The sequence below is a fragment of the Ostrinia furnacalis genome, unplaced genomic scaffold, assembly GCF_004193835.3.
Source record: "Ostrinia furnacalis isolate ACB-3 unplaced genomic scaffold, ASM419383v2 OfSCF0710, whole genome shotgun sequence".
NCBI classification, from domain to species: Eukaryota; Metazoa; Arthropoda; class Insecta; order Lepidoptera; family Crambidae; genus Ostrinia; species Ostrinia furnacalis.
Genome location: NW_021130949.1, coordinates 3,569,180 through 3,593,869, shown reverse-complemented (window position 1 = coordinate 3,593,869; position 24,690 = coordinate 3,569,180). Strand labels below are relative to the sequence as shown.

General features: G+C 38.3%; 4 protein-coding genes across 7 annotated transcripts; 2 read left to right on the top strand and 2 right to left on the bottom strand.

The window, feature by feature from the left end:
• Positions 1 to 165: 165 nt before the first annotated feature.
• Positions 166 to 4,133, top strand: LOC114349733 (uncharacterized). The gene is made up of 2 exons (XM_028300210.1): positions 166 to 1,506; positions 2,690 to 4,133. Exons 1-2 carry the CDS (start codon positions 275 to 277, stop codon positions 3,873 to 3,875), a joined length of 2,418 nt encoding a protein of 805 aa, XP_028156011.1. The 5' UTR covers positions 166 to 274; the 3' UTR covers positions 3,876 to 4,133.
• Positions 4,134 to 4,817: 684 nt separating this feature from the next.
• On the top strand, positions 4,818 to 7,078 carry LOC114349868 (mpv17-like protein 2). Of its 4 annotated transcripts, none has more exons than XM_028300456.1 (2): positions 4,818 to 5,011; positions 6,232 to 7,078. In XM_028300456.1, exon 2 carries the CDS (start codon positions 6,242 to 6,244, stop codon positions 6,908 to 6,910), a length of 669 nt encoding a protein of 222 aa, XP_028156257.1. In that variant the 5' UTR covers positions 4,818 to 5,011; positions 6,232 to 6,241; the 3' UTR covers positions 6,911 to 7,078. The 4 variants fall into 4 exon arrangements, with proteins under 4 accessions (XP_028156257.1, XP_028156258.1, XP_028156260.1 ...); XM_028300457.1 differs by lacking the exon at positions 4,818 to 5,011 and adding an exon at positions 5,350 to 5,609; XM_028300459.1 differs by lacking the exon at positions 4,818 to 5,011 and adding an exon at positions 5,576 to 5,655.
• Positions 7,079 to 7,348: 270 nt separating this feature from the next.
• On the bottom strand, positions 7,349 to 10,834 carry LOC114349732 (uncharacterized). Its single transcript, XM_028300209.1, has 10 exons — positions 10,516 to 10,834; positions 9,807 to 9,979; positions 9,510 to 9,575; positions 9,278 to 9,418; positions 8,850 to 9,113; positions 8,574 to 8,718; positions 8,345 to 8,486; positions 8,043 to 8,241; positions 7,797 to 7,935; positions 7,349 to 7,714 (listed from the first exon to the last, which is right to left on the bottom strand). The coding sequence occupies exons 1-10, from the start codon at positions 10,765 to 10,767 to the stop codon at positions 7,349 to 7,351; spliced, it is 1,887 nt and encodes a 628-aa protein (XP_028156010.1). The 5' UTR covers positions 10,768 to 10,834.
• A 2,229-nt stretch (positions 10,835 to 13,063) lies between these two features.
• Positions 13,064 to 24,403, bottom strand: LOC114349887 (uncharacterized). The gene is made up of 10 exons (XM_028300479.1): positions 23,920 to 24,403; positions 21,930 to 22,007; positions 19,570 to 19,739; positions 17,717 to 17,921; positions 16,436 to 16,623; positions 15,677 to 15,821; positions 14,767 to 14,958; positions 14,533 to 14,648; positions 14,223 to 14,369; positions 13,064 to 13,450 (listed from the first exon to the last, which is right to left on the bottom strand). Exons 1-10 carry the CDS (start codon positions 24,346 to 24,348, stop codon positions 13,138 to 13,140), a joined length of 1,983 nt encoding a protein of 660 aa, XP_028156280.1. The 5' UTR covers positions 24,349 to 24,403; the 3' UTR covers positions 13,064 to 13,137.
• Between the last annotated feature and the right edge of the window lie 287 nt (positions 24,404 to 24,690).

Here is a 24,690-nt window from a genome sequence, read left to right as displayed (position 1 = left end):
TTAGAAACTCCTTACAAAAGTAAACATAGACATAGATAGTGACAATCTTGTGAAGGAAAAAACTTCTGTCAGTTGAAAAAGTGTCAAGTATAAACAAAAATAGAAAGAAACTGTGATTCCGTTTAAAATCTAAAACATCCGCGAAATTAACTAGAATTAATAAAAGTGTGTTAGTATATTATTCGTAACTGCATGCGCTCTGCGTTTCAAAGATCAGAGGACTGTGCTGGTAAGATCCTTGAATCACATCAGGTTACGGGCCCAGACTACGAAAATGGAAGGTATTACAGGAAAGCTTCAGATCGGCCTACTAGATGGAAAAAACTGGGACACCTGGAAGTACAAAGCCTTATGCCTACTACGCACCGTACCGTCGGCTCTAGAAGTAGTAGAAGGATTGTTCCAGGAACCCACTCGTCCACCTACCGGATGCGGCGATGCTGAATTGGCAGCTTATCAACAACAGAAAGATAAGTTTGATAAAGCTGATGCCAGTGCTATCCTTATACTTACCACCAATATGCAAGAAGACACACTTCGAAAAGTTATGCGGTTCACTAAAGTACGTGATGTCTGGTTAGAACTCCACAGGCTGTTCGACGGAACAAATGAGGATAAAACCTACAACCTGTGTATGAATTTCTTTAGCTTTAAGAAGGATCGAGCAGTCGACTTAGCCACCCACATGTCAAACTTAAAGAACATCTGGACTGAATTAAATCAAGAACTCAAGAAGGACAGTAACCAAGAGCTACCCGAACTGCTACTTGTTTGTAAAATACTGGACACGCTTGACGATTCATACTTCAGCTTCAGAAGTAGTTGGCTCCTCCTGCCCAAATCCAACCGTACCATAGAAAACCTAACCAGTCATCTCTGCGCATTTGAAAGAGCACTGCAAGGTAACAACGCACTCTCGCATCAATCGGAAGCCCTGGTTTCGAATATGGAGAAGAAGAAGGACAAGAAGCTTAAATGCAACTACTGTCTAGGTATTGGCCACAGAGTACGCAACTGTCAAAAATGGATCCGTGATGGTAGACCTCCTAAGAGTCAAAATCCGACCCAGACAGAAACGCCTTCTACTTCAAAGACCGCTAACTTGTTACTGATGTCTTTAGAAGACAACGAAATCTTCACAGTTTCACGGGACAACGAGAACTGGTACATCGATAATGGCGCAACAAGCCACGTCACCAACAGAGCTGACATTTTCCAAACCTACGAACATTTCAATGAGAACTACACTGTTACAACGGCCGCTGGTAATGAAGTCCGTGCCAAAGGCAAAGGAACAGTACAGCTCAGAGGATATGTTAACGGGAAACAAATCGACATCAGCCTGCAAGACGTCTGGTACGTTCCGGCCATAAGCAAGAACCTCTTCTCCGTACTCGCACTTCACGACCGAGTCCCGAATAGCACCTTTTCATCCAAGACAACTGAATGCAACGTCATTGTCAACGGGAAAGTATGCTTAATAGGGAAGAGACNTATTGTCCTTTGGCACTGTTTAGTTTGCTGGGGGGTTAAATAAATTGTGTCACTAATATAATGACATTAAAAATGTATTTATTTATTTGTATTTAATGTACCGATTTATGCAAAATAAACAAATATTTTATGCTTTCTGGGAATGCAGCAATAGAGCAACAAATGAAATCATCAGGTAATATAACTAGTCCTAAGTTCATTGGAAAAGAATATTATATGAAGTCTATTTAATATTTTACGCAACTCAAACGTGTGTTGTGATTTAATCGTAGTACCTAACTAGTAAATGTTGTGTAATATCTAGAAATCCTTGATGGAGCCAATTACCTAGCAATTACTGACGGGAAAGAACTGGCAATTAAATACTGCATTTCAGCTAGCCTTGGATAAGTCCTACTTGTATCACTTACCTTATAATCTAATTCTAACTTATGGAACATACTCAAAAAGAAATAAGTTTAAATTTAGTTTTTTCAATGATTATTCTAAGCATCCAAAGTTGTCATGGAAATAGCGCCCTTTTAAACCATTTGACTTTTCCACTTCTATGATATGATTGTATAGTAACTTGAACTTTATTGTTTTGTTAATCCACGCTAAATTTTGTCAGTGTGTGCGTGCGCGCCGCTTACGTATTGGCGCGCTCACATACAAACCGCGCTCGATGCGTTTCTATGAAGATGACCTACTCATTTGTATTTACTCTGCCGAGATGCCAGTGAAATAGTTCCGTATTGGGTTTACCTCACCACGCGAATTTGGACCTTGTTGACATGTCTTACGTGTTATTTCCGCACAGCGCCGGGCGCGCCTGAGATGGAGGTGGAATAGTCCCACTAGGTATACCTTCCGTAGGAGAACCAGAGTGACTGACATAACCCGCAGAATCGCTAAAATCAAGTGGCAGTGGGCGGGGCACATAACTCGTAGAGCTGATGGCCGCTGGGGCAGGAAAGTTCTCGAGTGGCGACCACGAGCCGGAAGACGTAGCGTGATCAGGCCTCCCACTAGGTGGACCGACGATCTGGTGAAGTTCGCGGGAGGTGCCTGGATGCGAGCGGCGCAGGATCGGTCTTCGTGGAAATCCTTAGGGGAGGCCTTTGTCCAGGCAGTGGACGTCTTTCGGCTGAACCGAACGAACGAATGAAAAAGGTATACCTTACCACGTAAATTTGGACCTTATTGCCNTTTTGAGTGACAACGGCGGCGAATTTGATAATGCGTCCATAAAAAGTGTTTTAGACACTCATGGAATAGTACAGCGACTCGTCACCCCGTACACACCGGAACAAAACGGAGTAAGCGAAAGGGAGAACAGAACCCTAGTTGAGACAGGCAGATCGTTGATGTATGCTCATGAGCCTTTACCACAAGTGCTTTGGGCAGAGCTCATTAATACCGCGGCATACATTCTGAACAGAACAGGTCCCACAAGTTCAGGTAACAAATCTCCGTATGAACTTTGGTATGGAAAGAAACCTATTATTAAACATCTTCGAATAATAGGCTCAACCGCATACGTCCATATCCCAAAGCAGAAGCGTAAAAAACTCGAAAAAAAGGCGATAAAAGGTCGACTTATCGGGTATGATGAAGACTGCTACCGTATCTGGGTCACAGACGGGAAACACTCGACGCTCGTCCGCTCTCGTGACGTAATCTTTGATGAGAAACCTCTTTCGATCTGTGATAGTGAAATTCCTAGAACAGAAGTTGAGACAAGAGAATATCCGGTTTTCATAACGCCAAAACCGAACATAGAAAGAGAAGTTACAGCTCCAGAGCAAACTCACGTTCACGAGGGAGATACACCCGAACCGATTTCCAACGACCATGATCATGTTCTCGAGGGAGAAGAATCGGATCAAGTCCTCCATGAAGACCATGAACATGAAGAAGAAACGACAGTTCCAGAAGTATTTTATGACGCTGAACCACCGCCAACCGGCTATAATCTTAGAGATCGTTCACTGATTCGACGTCCTGAGAGACTAAGAGATTACGTCTGTATTACTGAAACATTTCCAAACAATTTCGCAGACGCTATGAAAAGGGACGATCGCGAAGAATGGCAAAGGGCAATGGATAGCGAATTGAAATCCTTCGAAGACCTGAACGCTTGGACACCGTGTGCACTGCCAAAAGGACGAAAAGCACTTCCATGCAAATGGGTTTTACGGATCAAAAGAAATCCAGATGGCTCGGTCGACAAATACAAGGCTCGACTTGTCGTAAAAGGATACAGACAAAGGAAAGGAGTAGACTATGACCAAACCTTCAGTCCTGTGGCACGCCTGGCTACTGTACAAGCACTACCTCGTCCGTCATATGCAGTTCTACGCCAGGCGCTAGGATTGTGTACCTACTATGTAAATGTTTAGGGAAAGTGTTGGAGTTGATAGACTTAGAAACTCCTTACAAAAGTAAACATAGACATAGATAGTGACAATCTTGTGAAGGAAAAAACTTCTGTCAGTTGAAAAAGTGTCATGTATAAACAAGAATAGAAAGAAACTGTGATTCCGTTTAAAATCTAAAACATCCGCGAAATTAACTAGAATTTATAAAAGTGTGTTAGTATATTATTCGTAACTGCATGCGCTCTGCGTTTCAAAGATCAGAGGACTGTGCTGGTAAGATCCTTGAATCACATCAATAGGTATAATGTTCGTCGTACGTTAGATATTCAATTGAATTTGAGTCTTATTTTGAAGGTCATAAGTTCCTAAATGCCTTGCAGCTAACCAAACACCTAACGTTATAATTATCACGCTTGCTTGAGAGTTGTGGAAATAACTTCGTTTAAAAAAAACTAGTTTTGAAAACGTTATTCGTGATTCGAAAACCGTCGCGTTTAGTTATTTCAAAAACCCATAACGACACATCTTTACAACTGACGGACGACAGCAACAGATTAAAAATTTAAAAACTACATAAAATAACGAAGACGTTTTGGAATAGAAAGCTTTATGGAGACGGTAAAGTTTAATCACACCTCGTACAAATGTTGATGATTTGTAAAATATGACTTCTTGATTAAACTTTCTATGATTATTTTATTTTCTTTCCTTGCACAAAGGCTTAGTATTGCCATTCAGCGAGGAAATGCAGCCAGCATTCTCGCCTCTTTGCCTCACGGACACACTTTTATTTTTGAGTAAAATAAGTTTATATTTTTATTTTGTTTAGAGTTAAGTTTGCCTTAGTTTTAAAAAAAAAATCTGTTTTTTTAGATTGATTATTTTTAATTTACGATGGATTCCGAACGCAAAATGTATCCGTCATTTGTCATGTCAAGTTGTTTGTCACCAATGTCAAATTGACATTTTAAAGTTTCATACTTTCGTGGATTTATTTTTGGAGGTTATTATCATGTTGGTGCAAAAGTAAAAAGCAATTTTTACTTTGACATTACATAATAAGTTAATGCAACGCTACGCAGTATTTCAAACTACATTACAGTTTCTTCTACGCAGCGTCACTCTTTAAATTACCGAAGTTTTTTGGACTAAAAGATGTAAGTATTAAACAGCTGACATTTCAGCAAAGTTTTACCGAATTTTGAGTCTTATTTAATTCCACAAGAAAACATAGGTTATGTACCGTGTGTATGTTTCATGTTTTCTACTAGTGCATGGCCTCTAGATACAAATCCTGTGTGTTGCGGCAATTTTTCGTCAATTTTTGATGTGCGACATTTAATTTTAATAACTTATTTCAATGTTATTTTTAAACGAATGGTTGATAGGGTAATGTTAATTATCGTGCTTAGACTAATAATGAAGCCATTAGAGTAGCAGACATTGCTGTAAAACAGTATTTATTTAATTAACACAGTCTGTCTATTTGTTCTAGGTGTGTTATAATTTGCTAATGACATTGAGAAGAGTTTTCTCAAAGGCATATACAACATACAAACAGGCTGTGGACGATGCATTCAATCGCAAAAATCTGTTTTACACCAATGTCTTGCTATCCATGGGCATATCAACACTCGGTGATTTGTTGGAACAAAGTTATGAAATGCACAAAGAAGAAATTGAAAAGATAGACCTGGGTCGCACCACACAGATGGCCTTGTCTGGAAGTGTAGCCGGTGTCATCTGTCACCACTGGTACAGAGTACTTGACAGGATAATTATTGGCAGATCCCTTAAAATGGTGATCAAGAAACTATTTTTAGACCAATTTATATGTTCACCTGTGATAATCATGTCGTTTTTTGCGACAGTGGCTGTATTCGAAGAGCACCCTTTAGAAAATTTTACTGATGAAGTTAGAGATAAGTTTTGGACATTATACAAAGCCGAATGGGTTGTCTGGCCGCCGGCCCAGGTCATTAATTTTTACTTCTTACCAACAAGGTTCAGAGTGGCTTATGACAACACCATATCTCTTGGATATGACATTTATACATCTCATGTAAAACACAGCAAGTCTTTTAAAAGTGAAAGTTAAAAGTTCATGTATTGATGCTATGTGTGAGATAATCCAGTTGCATAGTAATAAATTGATAAGTGTTCATATGAAGTATTTCCTTTAGTAGATTTGATAATATAATGTAGATAAGAATAATTCAAGGACTTATTTTCAAAATAATTTATTTGCAAGATAAATAATAAAAGCATTTACTTGGTATCTTGGGACCTAAAATTGTTAGTAAAAATATTTTCTTGTTTCTACATAACTTGACTGAGTGTCACACTCTTCATTATCTAAATGTTTCTTTTGTTTCAGACAAGACACAATGCAAGCTCTTGGAATCACTTGGAGAAAGTTAGCCACAAATGTACAAAATTCCGGTCCATTTTCTAAATTTAAAAAAGTAGTTAGAATTGCTTTTAGTGACAAATATTTGTTGTACACAAATGTCACTATATCTATAAGCTTATCAGCATTAGGAGATAGCTTGGAACAATCATATGAAATTTATACAAAGGAGCAAGAGAAATATGACTTGAAGAGAACTATGCACATGGGCTTTTCAGGGGCAGCAGTAGGAGTTCTCTGCCACCATTGGTACAAAGTATTAGACAAGTTTATTATAGGAAAGACAGTAGACATGGTGATAAAAAAGTTGATTTTGGACCAGTTAATATTTTCTCCTGTTATGATCATCACTTTTTTTGGGAGTTTGGCATTACTTGAAGATGACCCTTTGGAAAACTTTAAAGAGGAAGTAAGAGACAAGTTTGTAACACTATATCGTGCAGAATGGATGGTGTGGCCACCAGCACAAGTAATTAATTTCTATTTTCTGCCAACAAGGTTTAGAGTATTATATGATAATACAATATCATTAGGGTACGATATTTACACATCACAAGTTAAACATAGCAAATCATTAAAAGCTGTAGTACCTAATGTAAGTAAAGAAGCAAGTAATGTCCATAAACCTTGTGACAAATCATGTTGACAACTAATACAAATTATGTAGGTTCAATTAAATAATTATTTTAGTAATAGTAGTCAATGAGTAATAGCACTTGGGGCTTTTTGCCCCCAAATAATTAAGTATCATTGTTTAGTGTTAAATCACTGATGTAACTTAAAAAGGAAAAGTGCTGTGATATTAATTAAATACGTAGCAATATAAATTATAGTAATTTATTGTTACTGTGACAGTTGTTAATTTTTAACTCATACAACAATTATACAAAGAATATAATTTTATTTTGATTACAATATGTTGTTTGTGTTTATATTACCTCTAGCTAGAGTGTTATTACACTTCAGTAACTTATTGTAAACATTTACCTATGCTATTTCTTAACGATACATCTTTTTTACTAATTAACTTAATATCGATTTCTTGCTTTGCCATCTAAAAGTTATCTAACTTTTAATAATTTTCTTATTTTGGAGTTAAAAAGAATTCTTCATCGGGAGAGTTTCGCTTGTTAGCTTTTAGATTATTCAATACGCTGTTAACCACAGAATTCTCGAAAATTCTCTCCGACCAAGACTCGGAGCGCCTGTTACGGCCTAAACTCGTAGGCACCCTGCTCATTCTTGGGGTTCCTCTATGTGAATAGAACGATCTTCTGTTGTCCCTCATTTCCAGAAGAGACGTGAGAATTTTGTCCAAAGTCGCTATATCGGCAATGTTGGAGTTCTTAGCATGTGCTTTTGCTGAACGCGGGGTAGATACACCAGTAAGGTTTAAACTGGACCTTTTCGATACGGGAGTGCGTGGTTGAAGTCCAATAGTGCGGATTACCTGAAACGCAGTTTATATTAAACACCAAATTAGTTATTAGGTACCTAAAAGGCTACAAGAAATTTAATCAGGGTGAGATTACCTCGTCAGCATTGTGACTTTGATAACTCATCCTCTTAACTTTGCGATAAGTTTCGTCGTCTACTGCCTCTTGAACTGCTGCTTCCAGCTTCTCTTTTACCTCTTCATCTGACACTTGATTCAGTTCTTCTAACACCAATCTGTAAAAGATATAAAGACTTGCCGTTGGGATTCATTACAAAATTGCTTGGTAAAGTAGTGTAGGGTACGTGCGTCATTTTATTCTTCAAAGTATCTTAATACTTACTCAGTGCGTTCATCTGCCTCTCCTTTATGCAAATTGCTTCTGTTAGCCTCTCTAGCTATTTTGATGTCCTGCTCCCAGAACCTGCGCAAATCTGGCGTGGAAGTGTAGGGTGCAGCCACCTCTTTGATCTTGAGGAATATTATAGCCGTTATGAATATGCAGATGACGTTAACTATTGTGAGGCAACAGCTTACGATACCTAAAATAAAACAGGGGTTTCATTATTCTTCGTTAAACGAGACCTAAATTAACACCTACGCATCTTAAGTTAATGCCAAAACCTATGTGAAGATTTCTTTTACCGTTTACTGCAAATTCAATCGGCAAGTAGTCGTGGTAGAGTGGCACATAGCTTGAATTGCCATAGTATGGTTCACCCTTGATATGAGGAATTTTCACACCAGGGTACAACAACCAAATACATGCTAGTGCCCAATAGAGACCCTGCAATAAAACAATCTGTAGAAGATGTTCCTAAATGAAAGGTATGTTTATAATGTTAAATTTTGAAGTAGGTATTAAAAGATTTACACAATTTACGACTGGAGGCAGCAAGGAAGCCGATATCGCTATGCCGATTAAAGGACCCGCACTGCCCTGCAAAAGGGCTAAGGCCACTCCAGTGCCTGATGTCAAAGCCCAGAGAACACCCATCCAGAGCGACCTTACATTCCCTCTGAAAAATAAAACAAAATCAAACTACCTTTCATTGTTCAGAGACAATTATAGCAGACGTTTGTTTACACTGAATCATTCAGTGTAAACAATCTGAATGATAATTATAGCTAATTAATGAATTATAAATACCGCGACTTCATTTCCTCTGTTGGCCAATCTCCAAAACCCCATGGCATCTCAGTCGTGCCCAAGATAAGTCCAAATATGAATCCAAATAGTAATGAGAGGAACATTCCTAAGATGAGACTCTCGAAGCCACTTCTGACCAGGCTTCTGTCGGAGATGATTGTCCCGAATGTGATCGACATCACTGGGCCCATAAGTGGAGATACTAACATAGCTGCTACTATGTTGGAAGCATTGTTTTCGACCAGGCCAAGAGCTGCCAAAGAGCTGCAAAAAAAGGAATAGGTATTGTAGAGTCATAGACGAATCATTTGCTTAACATATATAATCATTTGGGGAGGTACTCGTACCTGCTTGTAATTTCTTGGCTGAAAACTTGTATGGATTGACTCACCATCTACTTTGATACAATAGTTCTAAAGGCTACTTACTCTGCTGTTATTATTAACGTTAAATAGTCGAAAGACAGTTCGCCACCGCCTCTAACACCATCGACCACTTGCTTCACTGTGAGTTTCGACCTTATTGACTCTACGAAAGCTCTCCATCGTTTTGCGTCTTCAGTTTTACGTCTGTGCACGGAAGAGTCACTTAAAAATGGCAATTAAGTAATATAACTTTTATTGAAAGAGAGATGCTTTATGATGATGTTAATAAACTTACAATAAAGTGTCTTCGTCGAGTTGTTCGTTTTCTATAGCAGAATGTACGACGTTGCACGGTAGAACACTGTACAAAAAGAAATTGAAAATTTGGTTTGACGATATACCTACCTACTACACCTACCTATGTAGTTGAGGTCCTGGGTTTGATTCTCAAATAGTTTAAAATAACTTTGTTTATGTTTCAGGTTCCCCTTTTGATTAGATTGTTCCTACGATTGAGCTATGTCAGACGTAGGTATACTCGTAGCTGCTTATAAAAGTCTGTTTTTATATAAAATATTTTCAAAGAACTTGCCTCACAATGGATTTGCACTGAATTCCGATGCCTAGTTGCGTAAGGCAATGCAGCATGGTCTCGCATTCGTCTCCCGTAGGGAGCGGGAAGGTCACTTCGAAATAGTTTCCCGCCTTGTCACTCATCCATGAGACGTGTTCAACATAGAGTTTGTTCAGGAGCTCTTGCAGAATCTGCATATTATGACTGATATGACTCAATTTTGTAAAGCTTGATATTGCTTGACTTATTTCATACGAGTAAAAAGTGGAAATCTTGAAAAGATACCATTTTTGACCGACTTCATAAATTATTATCGTTAAATTTGCATTTTGAAACCAATTTGAAACTATCTCCCCCAATGTTTTACCTACCAATTTAAACAAAACATTGAGTCAACAAATTACGCGTTGTTTCTTATTTGCCCTTCACACCAACTTGGGTCGAAAGTTTTATAAATAATTTATCAATGTGATAGACTGAATTTGAATACCCAAAGGCCTTGTAGGTTAGGTATAGCTCAATTTTAAGCATAAAGGTACTATACGAAGTTGAAAATCAGATTGAATAATAAGTTAGAATAGCACATTTAGGTGGTGTTATCGCTATGATGCTATTTCTTCCATACAATCCGAACAAAAGTGACTTTAAATACGGGGGCAAATTCTATCGCTACCTATATGAAGTAAGGATTAGGTGTGTATACCTACTTCATAAAAATGTTACTCACGCTCTCCATAGTGAAGTATTCAGCATCTTCCTTTATATTTTCCAAAGTGGGGTTGAACCCTTCATTATAATACTCTTGAGTCAAATGTATCGGGATGCTCTTGGACTTCTTATTTCGCAACTCGACCTCCATTCGGCAGGGTTTGTAGGGCACATCCTCAATTGATATCATATCCTTCGGTTTTCCAAACCTTAGGATATGCTCGTAGTTACTTGACGGTATGAAAATGACGAAGACCACCCCAGACGGCATTTTGCATGGGTTGTAATGTCATAGGATTGAGAATTGTGACTGAGGACATCTCAGTGTCTTCCGTAGTTAACAGCTTGTTATAGCTCATTAGAGTCTATGTGTGGTGATTATGACTGCGGCAAATTATATAACGGCTGCGGCAGACTTTGAATTTCATCTCTCTTACAATGAAATAAACATAACAGATTAGGTATACCTACATAATGTCCACTTTGACCCCTATATACATGTTTTAGTATTTACGCTGGCTGACCTTAGCTACGTCTACGAAAGTTGCATAAGTTTACACACAACCTCACAATCGATCCGGAGGTCAAGGGCGCAAAACCTTTAGCAGGTGAGCCGAAAAACTGCGTACCTACCTACTTACCTAGATAATTTTCCGTAGTGGACATTTGAAGACAAGAGGCTTACCAATTAGAAACACTACAGTTAAAATTGAATGATTCTCTGCGTCGCAATATGAAATTGTGTTACATATTAGATAGACAAATCTACAATAGATAGCTCTACATAAGTTAGTACTTATTAGTTGTCTTCATGTTGTAGGTAACAATACAGCTCACCAGCCAAAAGTGACAGAGAACCTGAATTAAAAAGTCTTACATCTTGGGTAAGTAATACCCACGTGATGGATACTAAGTAGATGGATCGTCAATATATGTTTTACTTAATTAGGAATTGTAAAAATCCAGAGCCTAACAAATATCCATCACATGTCCACGTCATACTTATTAGTGCTGAAAATAGAGCATATTAGGTATCTTGGGCAATATTTCCATGCTTAAAAGCCGCTTTATGTAAGTTTAATGGAGCTAAACCAGGTAAAAGAGATTAGATGCAGGCTCATGAGCCGACTTTAAGCGCCTTAAATGGCTTGTGTAACGACCACCGGCTGACCAAGATCTACTTCGATCCACTTAAAGTATCCTCGCAAAATTGGAATCTTTCTAATCTTCTTAAGAATCTTCGATACTTACCTACAAGTTGGGTAGCAATACTTTTGAGTTTACACAGTTTAATTAAGGGTAGGCTTTATAGAGTAGGCCTCTCGAACTTCGTTAACACAATTATTGGGATCGCTTTGCAGATAAGTAGAGCGTAGAAAAATAACATTCGAATTCGTAATCAAAATCATTACGAGTATCTAAGTTAAGTAGGTAGGTCCATTTCAGTGGACCTGAAATGGTTCTATTTTGCAACAAAATATTAGTCTGATGTGCTGTTGACTGTTTAAACAAAGGCGATTAGTAGTTAACGAATAAAACCATCAGCAATATCTCTAACAAGTGTTTATTTAAATAGGATTAAACCTAAGCGTATTCTTTCATTTCGCTCTATGAACTCATAAGATGGTAAAGATTATTCAATAAAAAATATTCCTATGTCTTAAATCTTAAATTAAACAAAATAGTAAAAATAAAGCAGGTGCTACATTATTGTTTGAATAAAAAATATAACAATACGAGTCGCAACCGCAAGTCGTACAAATAATTTTATTGAAAAAAAAAACATTAAAAATAAATATTGTAAACTGTATCACAGAATACTTATGTAGAGATTGATTTCGATGAAAATAACTAAGTAGTTCAGTTTAATCACAAAGTCCTTAATAGTCCCTAATGTCGGTTGGCGGTCCATCAATCACTGCATCACAGATTTACCGCACATGGGACAGTTCAATCAATCAAGTTCGAAAGTCGGAATAGAAGGCAGTTGTCTTAAGCAATTAATATTGAGGGGCACAATTATTCCTGACCTGATGTTAAAGTTTCTTGTAGGTATGTACTTATGTAGTTATATTTATCCTATGTTCTTCTGATTAATTTCGTTGCGGGTCCAATGACTGTTTACTTAACTTTCCCCCGGGACAAACTTGACCTTCACTGGTTGGGTTTTTATTGGCGATCAAGCTGTAGATCCTGGCTACACAGGAGTTGCAGCGGTGGGAACGAGAGGTGGGAATAGCTTCCGTTGTCCCTTTAGATTACGTTTCAGCTATCTGCCGAGTATCTATCAGCTGATTTCCGGTGACTCTATTTGCTAGCGATATCTCTAATCAAGATTTGTGAAACTAAGGAACTAAGCTAAGAAAGATTATACCTACCTACCAACCGAATTGAGAGCCATCTCCTTTTGTTGAAGTCGGTTAAAAAGCAAGAAGGCGTGTAACGTAAGTTTGTTGTTTTTAAGTTTTTAACTCTGGATATCACTACAATATAAAAACATTCGCTATAAAGGTAACATATATGGATGTAGTAACTAATAATAGTCGTATATAAAAGTGACTCTGATTAAGTGGGTGTTTCTGTTTATGAACATAAGTTAACAAAATCTTCCCTTATAATTTAGAGGTACCTAGTAGGTATATTAAACATGAAAAGTTTTATTTCCTAAAATAACACCTTGCTGCTTAGCGTCTACCGTTAGATTTGACGATGGTTCTATCGTCGGGTAGTGTGTTTTATATGATTCTTCCCCTTCTTTCCCTTCAAAGCATGTGTCATACAAGCTAAAGTCTTCCCGATCTAAAGATTTTAAGTTACATATAGATTTGTTTTCGTTGGAATACACGCTGGAGTCTAAACTAGGTTTTCCGCACTTTTCTTCATTTTCCATTCGGCTTTCTATATCCAGTGTTGATTGAGATTCGAAATGATGTGGAGTCAAGTTGTCAGTGGTTCTGCAAATAAGAATTCAGTTGCTACATCCAACAGTTGAAAACATTTCATGTAGGTAAATAAGCGGGTGTTGATAGAAACAGGCAAGACACTACCAGGGGAGACCGAAGTGAGTTGTAACATAGGAGAGTTGGGGTGGGACATTGTCGATTTTTGGGAACCCATTAACTGTTAGCACGCAAGAGATATTGCTCACCGCAACAGAGCGCATTCGTTAATTCCAGTTAAGTACGTGCAGTGGCGGGGCAAGACCTAAATTTGATGTGGGCAAGACAGATTTCGCGAGGCCTTGTTCTGTGGCGACCTGAAGACGGATTTTATGAAATAATAAAAAAAACGGGTCAATGGTCTATTCATTGACAGTTTCTGATTTCTTGATTCAGTGATTATTTTAAAGGAATTTTGCGCCAAAGAATAATGTTGTCACTTTAAAACCGTGTTGTTGCTTAATTTTATGTCTGATTATGGCTGAATTTGTTTGGAAAAACAATTTTTTTTATCTACATTGTTTAGCTATCAATAATTTATATTTAATAGTCAATGTTTCAAAATTGTTGATGCGCGAGGCCCCTTGTTCCGCGAGGCCGTAGGCGGTGGCCCACGTCGCCTACGCCTTACGCCGCCACTGAGTACGTGCTCGCTAGTAGTTAACAAGTTCCAAAAAATCGACAATGTCACAACTCTCCTCTCCTCTGTTATAACCCACCTCAGTTGGGTTGCAAAGTATTTAGGAGAATGTTTGAGTAAATTCTTGATTATGAATAGTGTACTCACTGAGAACCCTGCAGGTAGTCCTCAAGGTTCTGGGCCTTCGGTCGTAAGCCCGTCACGTGGCGGCGATACGTCACTGTGTCACTCTGGACTGGAGGCACAGCCTTGTCCGACGTCTTCTGAGCCTCGATTTGATCGTTACACCATTTACTGCAATTGGTTGATGAAACGCTTGTGACATTGTCTCTTGAACATTTAAAGTAGAGGTAATATGTTAGCAAGTGACGTCTTTCTTTACATTAGCAAAGTACCTAATACAAAACAAAAGCTTGTCTTTACCATCGTAGCCAAGTGTTAAGGGTGTTAAATGTACCTGTACATGTCCCAAGGTGCAGCCGGATCCTTATTGACTCTTGAAGCTCGTAGAAGATTTTTATTAGCTCTCCACCATGATATGTCTCTTCTCTCTAGCGGACATACTTCTTTGACCTGTAAGAAATACTTAGCAGTCAATTCCGAGGACAAGAGAAAATTAGCAACTAAGAATCGAATTCGTGATCCGCGGCGTTCAAGACTTTCTATGCCAGTCTGTTAATTTTGCACCAACCTTATAAACAGCAACTCCAGACAAGAATATGCAGAGTATATTGACCAACGTCAGACAGAGAGAGACAGTTCCCAGCAATGCTAACTCAGCCGCCGGGTCCGCGCTGTAGCGGTACGAGGTGATCACCCCGGAGAACCGAGTCTCGTCCTCCGCGAAAACCAGGTGTACCAGTGCCATCGACCAGAGCAGACCCTGGAATACAAAGGAAATATTATGTTGCCTAAGTTCCAGTGGTAGTGGGCCAACCATAAACTTCGTAGAGTCAACGAAAGATGGAGTAGACGATTATGTAGTGAAGACCACATCTCGGCCAAGGTAACTTCTTTAGATCACATGCTTGATGAATCGACGAATTTTAAAAGATAGCTGGTAGGCTGAAAAAGTGCTCTTTGGGTATAGCCATTACAAGCATAGGTGCTTGCGATAGTCGTCGGCACGGCGTGGTCTGAATCTGTAGGACCCCACGTCGTGCCAGTAAAACGCAGAGGGTGCACCGCAGGTTTTTAGTGGGTATACTTGTCGGGTGACAGCCGCTATTGCTGCCACCCGACAAGGGAGTCCCACATAACCCGTCGCTTCCCCCGAGGCGGCGGGTATACGCAAAGTATTTTCCTGCGCAAAAAAAAAAAAAAAAAGGTGCTTGCGATAGTAGAGCAATGCAGAAAGACTGGGAAGTGTAACCTTTGACGTAAAAGAGGTAATACGCCTGACGCACATTTTCTTCTTCTTCTTCTTTTCGTGTCGACAACAAACCTACACAGTGTCAGCCCAAAACTCCGCCACAAGAGTGGCGTTGTCAGTAGCACTCATCAAATCCTCCACATTTCCACATTTTCTTGAGGGATTGTCACGTTTCTTAGTTTGTTCGAAAATAAATAAATTCTGATAACAGTCAATTGATATGACTTACAGCATTCACTGCAGGTGGTAGCAAAGAAGCTGAGATGGCTACGCCCACCAAAGAAGCAGTGTATTCGCTGAGCACAGCCAGCGCCACTCCTGCACCGCTCGGAATCGCTACGAGCACGCCCAGCCATAGCGAACGGATCTCGCACCTAGAAAGAAAAACATAAGGTAGATAATACACTGGCCAGTTTATGACTATCTTGCCATAGACAAAGCAGCAAACGCACAACTCTACAAAACATTTGTTTTTACTTTTATTGCTAATCTATGGTTATCAGGCTAATAGAAGTGACTTTTTATTGAACTTTACCTGATTCAAGTGTTAAAAACCTACATACATTCGAATAGTTTTAGGTATTAAAAGTAGTGTTCCATTTAGACTTCATATTTCTGCGGCTCTACATGGAATTTAAAACCAGGAAAGTAAATGAGTGGCGAGTGGCGACCTTATTTCAAATGTATGCTTTCATTCCATTCAGTGTATGAAGAGGGTGACCTCATCTACACTAGCATACCCGACAATGAGCAAGTGCTATGTGGGCTGTAATTAATTTCGAGTACAAGTAATTAAAAAAATCAGACAAAAGATTGTTTTGTTTGATTGTTGATATTGTTTCACCACAATAGTCTACGGTACATACAGGTCATACAAAGTTCTCAATCACTAAGGTTAATTAAGTCAATTACCAAAAAAGCTGATCAAAACAGACTGCTGTCACATACAGAGAACATAAGTACTTAATTGTAAAAGAAAAAAAAATACCTTGACGTCATCTCTTCAGTAGGCCACTCGCCTACCCCGTAACGGTCATCGACCGCGCAGATGGTAAGGCCGAAGATGAACCCCATCACAAGAGCAAGGAATAAGCCCAGGATTTCGTGAAGAAGACCCATGTGTTGGAGCGAGCGGTCGCGGACTGCAGTGCCTAGAGTTGCTGCTGTGATAGGAGCCTGAAAATATAAAGAAGAACGGTCATCTGTGACCCAGGCCCGACAGAAACGAGACATACCTCATTTTTTTGTCATATCTTAATTAGTTAAATTATATATTTTTTATATTCGAAATCTATGTATAACACCAAAATATTACCCTTTGTTTTTGTTCAGGCGTTATACAAAAACTAATACAAAATGCTTATTTATCACCAAAATTGGTAAATGTATGTACCTAAATGTCTATTACAGCTGCTATGGAATGTATCTAGGTGACCTGGAGATACAGCCGGATTATACAGGGTGGAAACGAGAAGTTACAAAATCCAAAAATTCAATGTTACCTGCTTCCATAATCTGTAACCTATTATTGGTACCATTTGAAAGAGCTCGTGAAGCACTTTCAAAATCAGTAACTAGTTTTTCGATATCTTGTATAGTTTAGAAATAATCGAGTGAGATCACTTATCGTTCCATATGTATAACCACCCTGTATAATCCGGCTGCATCTCCAGGTCACCTAGATACATTCCTTAGCAGCTGCTGTAATAGACACATACATTTACCAATTTTGGTGATAAATAGGCATTTTGTATTAGTTTTTGTATAACGCCTGAACAAAAACAAAAGGTAATATTTTGGTGTTATACATAGATTTCGAATATTAAAAATATATAATTTAACTAATTAAGACATGACAAAAAATCTGATGTATGTCTCGTTTCTGTCGGATCTGGGTTTTTTTTGTATGGGGCGTGACCGTTCTTCTTTATTGATGAAAGTGGTTTTAAACTTAGCGTTTAGCGACTAAACGACTTTTAATAATAATTGAATGAGCTGTTTCATCTAATGTGACAGTCAAATATTTGTACCTACTTGACAATCTTTCTGTTTGATGTTAGGGTGGTAACTCCTACCCAACATTGATGAAACAAACGAGGCCGCAACCAGTGTCTAAGTAGCTCAGAGAGCATTCGCCCGGCAAGCGAAAGATCGGTTCTATTTCCACCTTAGGCAGTTCGATTTATTTAAGTTATTTATAATGAATAAAGTAGGTACTTGAGACTGTAACTTCGAAGGTTTGAAGCGTTTTTCTTCAACTTATTCTTACCATCAAAGGCGAAATCAGCATGCTAGCAACAATGATGACCGTGGAGTCTTCGACCAGGCCAATGGCGGCTACGAAGGCAGCCACCAGCAGGAGGAACAGCCAGTCGAAGGTCAGGGAGGCTTCAGCTCGGACGTCGTGGAGCACTTGGGCAAGGTTGTTGCGAGCGCGGACCGATGATGAGAAGCGGGACCAGGCTGAGTTCCCACTGTGAAGAAATGGCAAGGCAAGTAAAAACTTCTACTTTTTCTGTCGTATGCCGTATCCTCCGTCTGCAGTAATTATCCGTTGAAGCTGGGAACCAATATGCTCCTTTTATAAACAGACTTAGAGATAGGTAGGTAGATAGCTGTTAGAGAGTGCTAGATACTAGCAGTCAAAATGTCCAATGATTGGATTTTACAAAGTGTATAAGGAATAGACATAAACGTAGTTTAATTTAAATTTTTTTCTTCTGTATCTTCAGAAAAAGTCTTGTTACTATAATGAATTTCCCAACTATACCTACACCTATGGTGTTAGGGTTTGGCTTTATTTTACTGTTTACACCAGCTAATTAATTAAGCCGCATTCGCAAGTGATCGATGAAGAAAACTTACATTCCGTTTACAGAACGTTTGTTTGGAATCACTTAGGTAAGTGGCTTAAACCTACGTACGTAATGTGTATTACGTAATTCACTATTTGCGAAAAGTATAGTGAAAACTCACACCCGTATTCACAAACTTATGAGGTATCAGAGTGCGCGTGGACGCACAGGGTGACATACGAACCAATCACAGAGCTCTATTCAAGGCTGTGCGTTCGATTTGCCGCTTCACTTATGCAAGCATCGTTTGTGAATTTCTTAGATCTGTTCTGCAGTACAGAAACAGAACGTAAAATCCGATTTTGTTACAATTCTTCTGGTATTTGCAAACCCGTATTCAAAGCACACCTTCTCTATTTATATGAAGTAAAACCATGAAAGAGCTTTTCAAAGCATGTTCGTAGAAAATCTTGTCGTTTGTGAGGTTATCGAAATCCTCTTTGCTGCACTTGCATTTTATGCAGAAATATTTTGCGGTATTATTGGAGTATTGGAAAGTCTAGAATATGTTGAACTTGTGCGATAAAGCTTTTCTATAAGAATAAGAACTAGCGGCCGCCCGCGACTTCGTACGCGTGGAACCCGTTTTACCCCCTTCATCTATGTATCTTACGCGGTTTAGATTTTTTCATACAAATGTTTTTTCCGCTTACTCCCGTTCCCGTGGGAATCGCAATATCCTTTTGTAAATAAGCTTTAAGTTTACTAAGGTACCTGCATGCCAAATTTCAAGCGTCTAACTGAAGCGGTTTAGATTTTTTATACAAAAGGATTTTCTCGCTATTTCCCGTTCCCGTGGGAATTTCGGGAATTCCTTTCTTAGTGCACCTCTACGGTACCTAAGCTGCGTCCCTTCCAAATTTCAAGTGCCTACGTTTGCCGTTTAGGCTGTGCGTTGGTCTGTTATATATTTAAGATCTTTGGTTACTAGCTGAATGGTAACCGAATTAATTTGAGCGAAGAGGGTCTGGGATATTGATCATTTATAGTTAATTATTTTTGTTGTATGCTCCTCTCGCCAGATGTTGCGCTCAGTATAATGAGACCATAGGCTTCGATCTCGAAGCAGAAAATTGTTTACTTGTGTTGTGAGTAACTAGAATAATATTAGTATGACTATGGATTCTCCCAAAGTTTAGCAAGATAGGTAGCAAAGTAAGCAGTCTATATCTGAAAGACTCGATACTTTCGGTTTCATCGCGAAGTGACACATATGAGTACCTAACATCGTACCACAGTGTTTATCTTATCTGTAAAAAAGATTTACCTCTTCCAATTATCTCTGTACGACGTTTCCTTGTCTTCTTTATTGCACTGGTAAAACAAATTGCACGGTAGGACGCTCATGGATGACTGGTACCGATTGCCGATGCCAAAAGTCTTCAAAACTTGCAGCAACTCCTCGCATAAGTTGCCCGACTTTAAGGAGAAAGTCACCTGGAATAAAAACAAAAGAATGTAGTGTGTGCTAAAGGATAAGTACATTGAGATTTGCTTTTGAATACATTCGTAGAGGACAATATCACGTAGATGTCTACGCTGTTAAAACGATATCGATTTTATAATTTATATGTAACTAGCTTTACGCCCGCGGCTTCGCCCGCATGGCCTACATTATACAAAATTTAGCCTTTATTACTCGTGGATAATGTAGCTTTCGAATGGTGAAAGAATTTTTAAAAACGGTCCAGTAGTTTTTGAGCCTATTCATTACAACCAAACAAACAAACAAAGTTTTCCTCTTTATAATATTAGTGTAGATTGGGTAACGTTATTATTATAACTCTATTACGACTACAGTAATACTCCAGTAAATGGATAATTACTTCAATACAATGTAACACTTCACTCAATTTTATAGAAACACAGTATTTGTTACATTCTTTGTCCCTTTTTTATGATGAAGTTCGATATCAAATCAAGGGGATAGATTGGTGTTTTTTCTGTTTAGTATCAGATAACTCTACACTCATTCTACACTGCTACATGTTACATTGTGATCGATGGGTTCTGAAGTGCAATATCTTACTTGGTTCCCATGGTGTGCCATGGTCGCGGTGGTGGCTCATTTCAATAAAAATATGATGGTTTTATTGCGCGTGTAGAGATTCGTTTTGCGCACTGAGGAGTCCGTATACTCACTCTCAGTCCTACATCTCTTTCTTCTTTTTTATGGTAGTATTTTTGAGTCCACAAAAACAATAATACTAACTCTTGCATGTTTTTATTGTTGTCATAATGCTTACAGGTTCAAGTTACCGTATTACCCATTAGGATTGATATTTACCTAGACAAAAGCATGCTTACAGCTTCAAGTGATCGTACTTACACCCCTCAGGGTTTTATGTTTACTAGACAGAGGTTGCCGCTGCGTTTTAAGATATGATAAGTAACCTTGAAAAATAATTTGTTACTATGCTCTGGCATCCCAGTGTGATATGATCTATAAGGTATGTAGCAGCTTTCAAGCACCAAGTAAAGTAAATGACGTACACGACCTTCTATTTTCCTTTGAAGGAAACCTTTTGGCGACAGAGTTCAATGAACCGTATAAACAATGGAAAAATTTCCTTTGACTAGTTGAAAACTAGACCCTTTCAAGCTGCCTTGGAAGTTTACCATGGGTTGTTTGTTATTTACCCTTGAACTTGCTATGTTCAGGGGTAATAATTTTTATTGCCTCAGTTGCGGTCTTTTCTTCTACAGAATTGTATTTATTATAGCTAGAGACGCCACACAATCATATCTACGACAATAAAGAAAGTCGCTATCGATAGCTGTAGTCGTAGTACCTACTTATTCATTTTGATTTCTAAAAGAACCTCTAGTAGGGCTACCTACTCAATAGGGGAACTCCCGAGCATTCCACAACTGTAATTACATTTTCCAAACATAAATTAGCGTCATTAATGTTTAGAATCGAAGTTCAAAAAAGGGTTTTCCTCATTTTTACCAAGAATGAAAGGAACTGATGAATTTTAACTTAAATTTAAGGCAGCCATTAGCCTTATCAAAGATGCATGATCGGAAATGTCTTTTCCTTGTTTCGTGAATCATTTCAATGGCTACCGAATCAAATTAGGTACAATGCGATTGTTTACGATTTTGAACGATTCGCAAACAAAGAGTCTATAATTTTACAGCCGCCTACTTAGGCTTGATAGCGATTTGTTCCATAGAAAGTTAAAATAGTTTGATTGTCATTCCTAGCACGTGATAATGAGGAACTGTGATGATGGCAGTCAGTTAAGATTAGTATCAGACTAATGACTGCGGAATAGCGTATTCTTTGTAAACAACGTAATCTAGGTAATGTTTCGAAAAATGACATAATGCATAATTTGTTTGTTTTTGTATCTCTTTGTAACGTCATTTTATTTAAATGTTCGGTTTTTATATAAATTGTATCTCTTTTAAGCCTACAATTTTTTTTATGATTATCATCTAAAGGAAGTAATGAGGCGATGCCGTTCTAAGGACTAAACGTAATGTTTCACGATGAGTAGAGAACTAGAGAAACTGCTCCAAAGGAATTAATTTAATAAGTCAGCTCGAGTCGATGAAAATGCACCAAATGCTAATTACTTGATTGTCCTTAGATGGATAGATAACTGAGGAAATGCTTACCTTCCAGAATTTGTTGTCCCTGGTAGCATTCCATGCCGCACTATTGATGTCAAGACGCTCCAGTATCTCCGAAAGTATCTGAAGATTGAAACAAAGTTTTTCAGTAAAACTCGTTGGCAAAATATCATTCTTAGCCGGGTGTATGTATAAGTTGTCACTAATTAATATTAATATAATTTTACTACTTTCCATTTAAAGGCACTGAATGGACTGTAAATCAGTTCATCCATAAAAACAATAGCAAGAATAGTCAATAAAACATTTCAAATGTAAAATTATATTTATTTCACAATGTGTTTAGGAACTGTTTACCTGATAAGTAGGTATAGGTACCTATCTCGAAACGACTTTTCATAATAATTGTAATTATGCTTTACATGCATTTGCTTTGACTATAATTATCTTGTCGAGTTGAAACAATGAGAATCTACTAAGGAAATGAATGAGTTCTTATCTAAAAACCTATTTCACTAGATGTCTTTTATCAAGTACCAACTCAGATAATTTTGTTCCAAGTTTCAAACTACTCAAGACTCCGGACACACTCCGGATGAGGATTTTAACCTGTTAAATAGGTAACAAAAGCAACCCGAAAACTATTCTTCATTATAAGTACAAATTACTGATTGCGGCTGCACATTCAATTGATTGTAAACAATTGTAAAATGTTGGTAATTACTTAGGTAAGTACATAGAGCGTTTATAATGAGCGGAATTTCGAATTAAAAGGCTTTTACGGTCTCCGGCAACTATTTGGTAATCTCTTTGTTTTTGGACACAAATAAATACAATTTGATAATATTATGCAACTTTGTAAAGCTTACCCAGCTATGTAATAAATAAAATATTGAAAAATATTGACTCCCTAAAAATTTTCACATCAGGTTTAATCATTTGTTTACAAATTAGGTTACATAACCAAAAACAATTTTCCAAACATTTACCTTACATTTTAACCAAAAGAAGATGTTGAAAACCGTGCGGTTCGCTTGTTATTTAATTTTACCCTTACCGATTTTTGTCTCTACATTATGTGGACCAAACTAACACAGCATGTTATAAATTAATATTGTTCTAAAAGCCTAAAGTGAAGTTACAAACAAACACAGTATAGGACAAACTCGAAGTTTGCGTATATCCACCGCTCACAGGAGCAAGATTAATTTGCTGATGAACATAAACTTTATGTGGGTCACTAAAAGCTTTTAAATAAATAAACAGTGTAACCGAGTTTTTTTAAACTTTGAGTTTTGATTAAAGTTTTTGCTGTTGTTTTTGTTTCAAAGTTGACACAATTTTGTGAACGACATTGAGTTTTGAAGATGCTATCCCAAGCCTCATCACGTCAGACATTTTTCTTAGGATATGTTGTTGATGGCTATTTGGCGTAGGGTTAGAGCCTTATTTTTCTGTGATGCGGATTTCGGCACGCGTAGATTTAATCCGCATGCGGACTGCCCGCATTTCATTGTCTCATACGTATGTTTTTCCCATTACGCGAGCTACATGCAGCGGTTGTCTGCGGGCACATATACGAAATCTTTGTCCTGCATGCAACCACGTATGCGGGTATGCGGGCCAGATCCGCATGCATGCCGTTTTTTTTTAAAGATTTATTAGCAATTTGTATTGCACAAAATACTAATAGTCCCGTTATCCCCTCGTGGTAAGCTAAATAGCTTGTGTTACGAGTGGGCTCATCACAATAGTCGAGCGGCGGTGGGATTCGAACTCGCGTTCCTCGGATCTCGAGTCGGCCACTCCGACCCCTTCACCGTTCGGCTATCGTGGCTATAATTGAATTCTATAGTTAAATTGGTATCACAGGAAAAAGGCATTTACTGATAAGTCAAAGCGATAGTGCAATGCAATGTCGAATGCTATATTTTTTTTTTGTTTGATTCCTAAAGGGACTAAGCACGACAGATAAGCTATTTTAAAAGTTAGTCACAATTTAAGTGTCCATAATACTACACTTTCGCATACTCACAGTTTCAAGCGGCGTGTCCCAATGAAACGCACCCAAAATGTCAACCCCTCGCACCGGCCTAGTTATGTTCACTTTATTCCTCTTTGCCTTCATAACTTGTTTCACCTCTCCCCAAGGAGACTTCACGTACCTATCCCGAACTTCATTTAAAGTGGTCTCACTTTTGCTTTTGTACAAATCTTCGTTTTCGTTCTTGTCCAAACAATCGCTCGATTTGCACTTCGACATTGTGATGCTATCGTCATCTTTTGCAAACGATTCTACTGGTTTTAAGGTCCCAAATCGTCTCTGTTTCAACTCGTGGATTATTTTGGAAGCTTTCTCATATTTCTCTTTTTCCATGACGATGGCCGTTGATTTATCTTTTTTGCGTAGTTCATGCTCGTAATCTTTCTGAGGGACGGTGACTATAAACAATACTCCTGCCATTATTCTGTTGTCGCGACGTGTTGATGGGACATGCGCGCGCGCCGCTCGCCTCACAGCGGACTGCAGACAGACCATGGTCGAAATGTCACCATAAATTGCGGATAATCGCTAAACAATTGGTTTCCTCGTTTTGTAACTTGGCGAAAATCTATACAAACTTTGTCGGCCATTATTAGGTAACTAGGATTTACGCTGGATTTACTTTAGTTTTCTAATAGTTTTGTAATTATACTAGGTAAGTACCTACGTATTAGTTACATGAACTTTATGAGATTTTATAATAGCAGTATCACATTTCTTAGAGCTTCGTTCATGTTAAAATTTTGCTGGTTTCAGATTTCA

What these genes read in the sequence shown, in the direction of transcription:
- LOC114349732 (XM_028300209.1), bottom strand. Translation starts at nt 10,767, where the DNA reads ATGCCGTCTGGGGTGGTCTTCGTCATTTTCATACCGTCAAGTAACTAC. An exon ending in AATACTTCACTATGGAGAGC is followed by an intron (nt 9,980 to 10,515) that starts GTGAGTAACATT and finishes CATAATATGCAG; the next exon opens with ATTCTGCAAGAGCTCCTGAA. An exon ending in ACAGAGGAAATGAAGTCGCG is followed by an intron (nt 8,719 to 8,849) that starts GTATTTATAATT and finishes TTTATTTTTCAG; the next exon opens with AGGGAATGTAAGGTCGCTCT.
- LOC114349887 (XM_028300479.1), bottom strand. Translation starts at nt 24,348, where the DNA reads ATGGCAGGAGTATTGTTTATAGTCACCGTCCCTCAGAAAGATTACGAG. An exon ending in GGGACAACAAATTCTGGAAG is followed by an intron (nt 19,740 to 21,929) that starts GTAAGCATTTCC and finishes TTTTTATTCCAG; the next exon opens with GTGACTTTCTCCTTAAAGTC. An exon ending in ACTGAAGAGATGACGTCAAG is followed by an intron (nt 15,822 to 16,435) that starts GTATTTTTTTTT and finishes TTTTCTTTCTAG; the next exon opens with GTGCGAGATCCGTTCGCTAT.
- LOC114349868 (XM_028300456.1), top strand. Translation starts at nt 6,242, where the DNA reads ATGCAAGCTCTTGGAATCACTTGGAGAAAGTTAGCCACAAATGTACAA.